Source organism: Vipera ursinii (genome assembly GCF_947247035.1).
Source record: "Vipera ursinii genome assembly, chromosome: 8".
Classification (NCBI taxonomy): Eukaryota; Metazoa; Chordata; class Lepidosauria; order Squamata; family Viperidae; genus Vipera; species Vipera ursinii.
This window is the reverse complement of record NC_139519.1, coordinates 8,907,260-8,916,429: the sequence shown is the minus strand read 5'-3', so window position 1 is coordinate 8,916,429 and position 9,170 is coordinate 8,907,260. Positions and strand designations below refer to the sequence as shown.

At 44.9% G+C, this 9,170-nt stretch overlaps 1 protein-coding gene across 1 annotated transcript in view; it reads left to right on the top strand.

Moving 5' to 3' along the window:
- Positions 1–1,187: 1,187 nt before the first annotated feature.
- BMP1 (bone morphogenetic protein 1) overlaps positions 1,188–9,170 on the top strand; it is a 133,283-nt gene continuing 125,300 nt past the window's right edge. The window contains exon 1 of the mRNA XM_083368440.1: positions 1,188–1,444. Within this exon, the coding sequence (XP_083224566.1) occupies positions 1,297–1,444 (148 nt within the window). The 5' untranslated portion in view covers positions 1,188–1,296. The remainder of the gene's footprint in view (positions 1,445–9,170) is intronic.

The following is a 9,170-nucleotide window of genomic DNA, read 5'->3' as shown; positions in this document are numbered from 1 at the left end:
AAGCCGCCGGGGCTCCGCTCCAGCCCGCCACGAAACCTCCACTTTCCCTGGAAAGGGCGGGATTGAGTTGTGTGTGTGTGTCTGTCTGTGTGTGTGTCTGTGTGTGTTTTGCTTTATTTTGGGGGGGGGGGGTTAGGGTTGGGAACGAGGCTTTTCTTCCTCCTTCCACCACGCCCCCCCGGCCCCATTTTTTCCCCCTCTTGGAAAGGATCCAGGCTCCGCTCAAATCTTCCGCTCTGTCCTAAGATGCCCTTGCTCCCCCGCCCCCCGTTTTTTGTCTCCCTCTTTGCGGAGTTTGCAAAGGGTCTCCCTCTAGGTCAGCGTTTCCCAACCTTAGGAACTTGAAGATGCGTGGACTTCAACTCCCAGAATTCCCCAGCCAGCATAGCTGGCTGGGGAATTCTGGGAGTTGAAGTCCACGCATCTTCAAGTTCCTAAGGTTGGGAAACGCTGCTCTAGGTCAGTCTTTCCCTACCTTAGCAACTTGAAGATGCGTGGACTTCGACTCCCAGAATTCCCCAGCGGAGTTGAAGTCCACGCATCTTCAAGTTCCTAAGGTTGGGAAACGCTGCTCTAGGTAAGCCGCGGGAGCGGGGGTGGGGGTGGTGGGGGGTCAGTGAGGGGTTCCCCAGCTTTGTTCTCTGCCTCGCTTTCCCTCCTGGGATCGAAGGGAAAAGTTTGCAGGGGGTCCGAGTGCTCCGCGCTCCTTCCTTCCACGCCCACCCACCCACCCACCCACCCACTCGTCCGTCCTGTCGGCTGCCCGCACCTCTTCCCCCACCCGCCTCCCTCCGCGGAGGCTGGCAGAGCCCCGAAGCTGGATCGCGCCGGGCAAAGAGGCTGTGTTGGGGGTGAGTGCAGCATCTCCCTGAAGCTCCAAAGCCTTCTTCTTCTCCTTCTCCTTCTCTCTCTCTCTCTCTCTTCTCTCTTTCTCTCTCTCTCTCTCTCCCTCTCTTCTCCTCCATCACCCCCCCCACCCCCGGGCTGGCCCAGTTCCCAGGGTTGTACTGTGATCAAACCCTCCAGCCTGGAGGGGGCTGAGCTCCGGCTCTTGAACCCGCCTCCGCCAGATCTCATTTCCCTAAAAGAAAAAAGAGAGAGAGAGAGGGAGAGAGAGAAAGAGAGAGAGAGAAAAGAGAGAAAGAAAGAAAGAAAAAGGAGGGGGAAACCTCCCATCTCTTTTCCATTTCTCTTTTCCCCCCCTCTTCCTCCTCCCTCCCCCCCTTTTCCCACTCTTGTTTCCTCCTCCTCCCCCCCCCTTCCAGTTCCGTGGAGCATTTCCCGGGACCTGCCAGCATGTCTGCTTTCAAGGGGGGGCTACTTTTCCTTTCCTTGCTGATCCTGGCTCTGGGACAAGCCGTGGATTTTACAGATTACAGCGATGTGCTGGACGAGGAAGAGGAAGAGACGGAGGCAATTGAGTATAAGGATCCCTGCAAAGCTGGTGAGCTTGGAAGAGAAAAGTGTGTGTGGGGGGGGTGTCAGTGTGTGTGTGTGTGTGTGTGAGTGAAAGAGAGAGAGAGAGAGAGCGCACTTCCATTACTTCTCTTGTGGCCACCTCCTTGTGCAAATGTGTGGCTGGGAGGGGGGGAACCGGTGCTCTTTTGTGTATCTAGCGGCTGCTCTGAGGCTCAGAAAAGGGCAGGGGGGATCTGTTTGAACCCGGGTCATGCACACTGCCTGGTTGGCAGGGCAGCTTGCAGACAAAAGAAAAAAAATCTCTCCCCACCCCCCTCTCTGCTCTGGGTTCTAAAGGGACTCTTGGACTTTTTAAAGTTGGGATTGAAAATGTTGGACTTAACAAACTCCAATGCTTTAGAAGTATTGGCTGTTTGGATCCCCACTGCTCCGCCGTTGTCAGAAGTTATGTTTCCAACCCCCTCGGCTGCGCAGGAACTGTTGTCCTTTCTACACAATTGTCTTTGCTTCTTTTCTGCTTCTTTTCCTACCATCTGGTTAAAAAAATAGTGTGTGTGTTTGAGACTCTTTGTGCCTTGGCTGTGGAATGAGGCCTCCTCTATTTGTGTGTCTCCTAAGGGGGGAATGTTTATAGTCGAAGGAAAGTCAGCGGATGCTATAAGAGGAATGTAACTCAAGAAGTTGCCAGGATCTTCTCTGGGTTGTGTGTCTGTTTGGGCTTAGAAAGTGAAAGGTTTGTGGGATGGAATTGCCCTGATTCTCAGTTTATGTTCTTTTTCCCAGCCAAATTATTAACAGTGGTTGGCAGAGAGATAGCTGTCAAAGAAGACAGCTTTCTTAATTTCAGAAGGATTTCTCCAGACCACCTCATCTGTAATTGCCTATAACATTTACGTATTCAAGTCACCGTGTGCACGCTTTGCAAAATGTATCTAAATGGCAGTTTTCCTTGTTCTTTGTCCCCATAATGTAGTGTGACTCATACTGTCACTCTTTGGTAACGTAAATCTCAGAAAGAGGGCTGTTATATCTGCACTAATCAGATATCTGCATCATGTTCATTGGACCAGTGACCCATAAATTGCAACATCCTGTTACGTGTAAGGCAGATGCCAAACTTTCTGGAGCGGTATATCTGATTTCATAATTTTTGAGTCTCCTGAATCTTTCGTGAATGAAGAGCCTGGATCTTCTTCACTCGTTTCAAGAGGAGGCATTCGGTTGAAATTGACCTCTGTTGAACAGCATTTTTAATCCTGCCGATCAGTGGTGGGGTTTCAATGACTTCTGACAGGACCAACCTGGCAGCCGATGTACTAAGAGGCTCACAGGCTTTCAAGTTTCCTAGTTGCCTTCCTTCAAAATTAAAAAGCAATCCAAGCGTTGAAATTTATTTTAATTCCATTTATATCCCGCCCTTCTCCGAAGACTCAGGGCGGCTTACAAGCTTAGCAGTAGCCTTCATTCTATGTATATGCCTGCTTATTAGGGCTTTCACCCCCCCCCCAAGCGGCATTATTACAAAGTCAGTTTAGTCCTCAACTTATGACCACTATTGAGCCCCAAATTTTTGTTGCTAAGTGAGACATTTGTTAAACGAGTTTTGCTCCATTAGATGACCTTTTTAGCCACAGTTTTTAAGTGAATCACTGCAGTTAAGTTAGTAACACAGTTGTTCAATGAATCTGGCTTCCCCATTGACTTTGCTTGTCAGAAGGTCGCAAAAGGAGATCACGTGATCCCCCGGAGACGCTGCAACCGTCATAAATATGAATTAGTTTGCCAGGTGGCTGAATTTTGATCACTTGACCACATGGGGATGCTGCAGTGGTCACTAAGTGTGAAAAATGGTCATAAGTTACTTGTAACTTGTTTGAACAGACACTAGATGAACTGTTGTAAGTCGAGGACTGCCTGTAGCATCCTACAGAGGAATATGGGAGATAAGAGGCTTTTGAGTTAAATGGACAAACTAAGGCAGAAAATTACAAGCCCCCATCACCCAGTCTGCCAATGAGGGGATAGTTCTGCTGGTGGAAAATCATGAAATGCTGTGAATTTATGAATGCGTTCTCAGGCGATCTTGGAAAGCCTTTTTAAAAAATGTATCTAAGCAGCACAGAGAGACAGTCTGGTGTAGTGGTTAAGGCATTAGGCCAGAAACCAGGAGGCCGTGAGTTCTAGTCCTGTCTTGAGCATCAAGCCAGCTGAGTGACCTTGGGCCAGTCACCTTTTCTGACCCCTAGGAAGGAGGCAATGGCAAACCGCTTGTGAAATCTTGCCCAGAAAACTGCAGAGACTTACTCAGGCAGTCTCCAAAAATCAGACATGATTGTACAGAAATAAAGCAGTATAACAGAAATATAGTTTCGTTCTTTTGTTCACCAAAGGCATCCCATTAAGGCGCCGGAAGAAAGAGGTAGCTAGCTGTCTATATATCTAATACATAAACTAAGACATTTTGTCCTAATCTTTCTTTATTTCTGAGCAGCGTCTCGTCTTCTGTTTGGTGGGGGGCTCCTGATGGATCCAGACTTTGGAGCAGCAGGAACACCAGTTTCCATGTAGGCTTAGGACACAGCGATATATTTTTACTTTCCCATACAAAAAATTAAATCTGCAGAGTGATGAGCATTTACATACACAGAGGGTGTAGATTCTCCTCCTTTTACTAGATTTACAAAGTTTATACAGGTAAGGTCCTGTTCTGCCCTAGGATTTTGGTCTATAAGCCGTAATGGTTTCAAAGAAATCAAAACTGTAAGTTAGGTTCTTGCCTGTTTCCAAAACATAAATCATCAGATAAAATGACCTGAAGGCAAGGACAAGAAGCAACAGATGGAAACTAGTCAAGGAAAGATCCAGTCTAGAACTAAGGAGAAATTTCCTGACAGTGAGAAAAAATAATCAGTGGAACTATCTGCCTCCAGAATGCTCCAACACTGGAGGTTTTTAAGAAGAGATTGGACAACCATTTGTCTGAAACAGTATAGGGTCTCCTGCCTGAGCAGGGGGTTGGACTAGATGAGCTCCAAGGTCCCTGGGATTCTGTTATTCTGTTAAAATGCTGTAACCTTGTTCTGTCGTCCCTGAAAATGAAGTGCACTGAAGTTTCTGTGACTTATTTCTAAATAGGGGTATTCAGTATTGACATTAAAGTAACACGGAGGCACCCTTTGAGAAAAAAAGGTGATTTTCTATGTTTCGTTTCTATGCTGAACTGAAGCACATAATATACTGCCTGCAGGCCACATGAATTCATAGTCAGGTTTGATGGTTACTCCCAGTTATGCGTGCTTAAGATTGCAGTCTGAGAATTTGGAGCAATTTATGTGTCATGCAATCTTCAGTTAGAACTTAATCTTTAATAACAACCTCTCTGAGCTTGTTATCTCCTATGAAATTTCTAGCCCCAGTGGTTAAAAACAATGTGGTTTGTTTCTAGATCTAAAACTCATTAAGAGTAGAGACTTCCAACTCCCCGCTTTTGTTGTTGTTGTTGTTGTTGTTTAAAATTGTTTATTAATTTATCAGACTATAAAATACAAAGAAAATGAAAATAACGGGAAACTAGGGGAGAGAAAAGGAGAAAGTGTGGGATAGAAAGGGGAGACTTCTGTCTCTTTTTAACATGGCAGAAAATAATAACACTGCAGCCTCAACTTTTTACTTTCACACAATAATACATATTAGCCACTCCTATAGCAACAAACCTTTCTAATCAACAAAATCAAAGTTTCTTTTTTTTCCCTCATCACAAGCACAAAATCCAGAAACGATTTCCGAATCCAAGTCCCTCTTTTAAGGTCAGATTCCTGATTTGAAGGATCCAAGTCAGGATTTTGACTTATGTAAGCTGGGCTTATGTGCCAGTGACATTTCTTAGGTCAGGAAAATCTTCACTGGAATACAGCATCCAGTGTAAACAAGAAGCTGCTTTGTTCCGGAGCGGGATTGGAGCTCCCAAAGACAAGTGTATTGTGACAGGCACGTTGTGACTCCAGAAAGAGTGCAGAGAAGAGCAACAAAAATGATCAGGGGACTGGAGGCTAAAACATATAGGGAACGGCTGCTGGAATTGGGCATGTCTAGTTTAATAAAGAGAAGGGCGAGGGGGAGGGGACATGATAGCAATCTTCCAATATCTCAGGGGCTGCCCCAAAGAAGAGGGAGTCAAGCTATTCTCCAAAGCACCTGAAGGCAGGACAAGAAGCAACGGATGGCAAAGAGAGAAGCAACCTAGAACTAGGGAGAAACTTCCTGACAGTAAGAACAATTAACCAGTGGAACAACCTGCCTCCAGAAGCTGTGAATGCTCCAACACTGGAGGTTTTTAGGAAGAGACTGGATAGCCATTTGTCTGAAATGGTATAGTTGGATTAGAAGACCTCCAGGGTTTCTATTATTCTGTTCTGCTAATTTTAATCAGACTAGCGCCACTGTTATTGTTTTTAACACTTAATAGTAGTGTAAGCTTAGTGCACAGTAATGTTTAAATAGATGTCAGTGAAATACTAGCAGGTCTTAGGGAAATAAGTTGATGTACTGGAAAGACATCAAGCGTTAACGTTAACTGGATGTTTTTGAAATATCCCAGCAATTGCCAGCATGCAGGACAGCAACCTGTACAGATTCAGCCAATGAGAGCGTGCAACATTCATGTGCCCAGTAGATGGTGCATTTAAATGAAACAGGGTTATTTATTCCCTGTAGTGAAACACAATATCCTATCGAAAAGCATTCAGAAATCTTCCTTTGGGTAGTTCATTAATATCCTGATTGACGGCAGTCAAAGAGCTACTGTCCATTTACATATAAATGAACTCACATATGCAGCTTTGACAGTATTCAAAAGTGCTCCTCTGGGAAGGGTGATTTCCTTCTGCCATGATATTCTGGAAAGAGTCAGTGGAGACCTGAGTTTTTTAAATTACGCAAATACAAAAGCTTAAGCCGCTTGACCCATTCTTATAGACCAGTGTTTCTCAGTCTTGGCAACTTTGAGCTGTATGAACTTCAATTCCCAAAATCCCTCAGCCAGCAGGGTTGGCTGGGGAATTCTGGGATTTGAAGTCCACACAGTTTAAAGTTGTCAAGGTTGAGAAATCCTGTTTAGACAGTCAGGCCATTGGAATGAGTTATTTTCCTTGTACTTGAACACATATTTGCTGAAGTGTCTGAATTCCAATCTGGTGAGAAAAAATTATTAGCAGGGCTGGAATATTCATGCCATGTTATAATAGCTAATAAAGTACAATAAGAAAAGATGCTGACCCTTCTTTTTAAAACAAATCAATAATAGAGCTGGAAGGGACCGTCGAGGTCTTCTAGTCCAACCCCCCTGCTCAGACAGAAAACCCTATACCATCTCAGAGAAATGGTTATCCACTGTCTTCTTAAAAACCTCCAATAATGGAACACCCACAACTTCTGGAAACAAGTCATTCCACTGGTTAATTCTTCTCTCTCTCAGGAAATTTCTCCTTAATTCCAGGTTGCTTCTCTCCTTGATTAGTTTCCATCCGTTGCTTCTTGTCCTGCCTTCAGGGGCTTTGGAGAATAGCTTGACTCCCTCTTCTTTGTGGCAGCCCCTCAGATACTGGAACTTTGCTGTCATGTCACATGTCAAAAAGCCCTAATAAGCAGGCATATACATAGAATGAAGGCTATTACTAAGCACATTGATTTGTGCTTTAGATTGTAAGCCGCCCTGAGTCTTCGGAGAAGGGCGGGATATAAATGGGATTTTTTAAAAGAAATGTTTCACCCTGATTGTACAACTAGTAGCTGGGCTTTCTGAATCAGTAATCCTACATTTTTTGAAGGTCTGAGCAGAGCACGAGGGCTGAATAAAGAATACAATTTTTTCTTAGCTGGCGCATCCGACTCCTTTGACAGCTTTCAGATTTCCACTGCAGCAATGTTACATTTACAGATAGTCCTCAACGTATGGCCACAACTGAGCCCAAAATTTCCATTACTAAGCAAGACATTTGTTAAGTGAGCTTTGCCCCATTTGGTGACCTTTTTTGCCACAATCAGTAAGCGAATCTCTGCAGTTGTGTGGTCATTAAATGAATCTGGCTTCCCCCGTTGACTTTGCTTGTCAGAAGGCCGCAAAAGGTCATCACAGGTCCACAGGACGCTGCAGCCATCATAAATATCGCCCAGTTAACAAGCGTCCAAATTTTGATCACGTGACCACGGGGATGGGGCAGTGGTTGTAAGTGTGGAAAACAGTCATAAGTCCCTTTTTTTCAGCGCCGTTGTAACTTTGAACGGTCACTAAATGAACTGTTGTAAGTTGAGGACCACCTGCCTTTATTTTAAAACTCTTGAAAGATTGTCTACAACTGGCATTGGGTGTTTATTATAGCCTGACCCTATTGACATGTCACCGTTGTCACCTTGCCGTTTCTAAAGACATCTATCACATTATTTTAATGAGTTGAAGGCAAATCTCCATGTGCCAGGATAACGTTGCAGGATCTAATCTGGCTCGGTCGTTGGGACCAGGAGTTTAGTCTTCTGAGCTTTCAGACTTGTGCTGGTGCCCGTCTTCAAGGGACTTGGAGGAGAGAAGTTCCTTGAGGACGGGCTCTAGCACAAGTCCAAAAGTTCGGAAGACTAAACTCCTGGTCCTGGTGAGTGACCCAGATTGGATCCCGCAACATCATTTTAAATGCTGGATGTCATGATGCCACATCGTATCTTACATCCCTGTGCAGCTTTAGCCTTCTGAAGAAAAATGGAGATTACCTCCGGCATCTTGTTCTGATCAAATTGGCTTCCTTATCACGCTGCTGCTCGCCTCCCTTGCCATTTTGGGCTTCCCCAGAACAGCTCTCTGAATTCCCAGAAAGCACAAAAGGGATGGACAAAAGGGGTGAGTCCTCACTTTTGGAGCTAAGTAAGACAGATCAGATAAGCTAAGGATGGAGCATTCCTTTTATCTCACCTGTAGAATGACTAGCTGTTCAAGTCTGGAATGAGGAAAGATTTTCCCAGAAGCAGGATAATTACCTGTTTGATTGGCACATGATAAATGAGGAAGAAAGGAGGTGAGATTTGCACAGTGCTTTCTGCATTACAAATAGATAACAAGTCAAGCCTGCAGCAATTGTTGATCTGAGAGATGACAAGCAGAATGTCACCACTACCTTCTCTGGTCAGCAAAGGAAAGTGAGGAGGGGAAGGATTGAGCTAGTTATCAGTCTTCACAGTGGCTGTGCTGATTGTCCCTGCATGCCTCATTTGCAATCCCAATAAAGGGAGTTTTCATATCTTCATAACATTTTCAAGTTACTTACCCCTTATCTGTGTCTCAGCCTACTCTTTGCTGTTTAACTAGATTCCATCAAGCAATCTTGGAAGCCCTTCCTTCCTTCCTTCCTTCCTTCCTTCCTTCCTTCCTTCCTTCCTTCCTTCCTTCCTTCCTTCCTTCTTCCCTCCCTCCCTCCCTCCTCCTTCCCTTTTCTTCCCTCCCTCCCTCCTTCCTTCCTTCTCCCCTCTTCCCATTCCTTCCTTACCTTCCTTCCTTCCTTCCCAACTTAGAGCTGTATACTTAGGGGGGAAGGCTTGGTACCTATATCCACTCTGTTTATGAAACCTTAGATCATGAGTAACACAGGAAAGTAGATGCAGTAAAATACAGTATGTAGCTGCCCTCAATACATGTGTTCTTAGTACTCCATGTTATGGGCAGATGCTTCATTATTTCTTTTCCACAAATGACTGTGGATATTTATAAA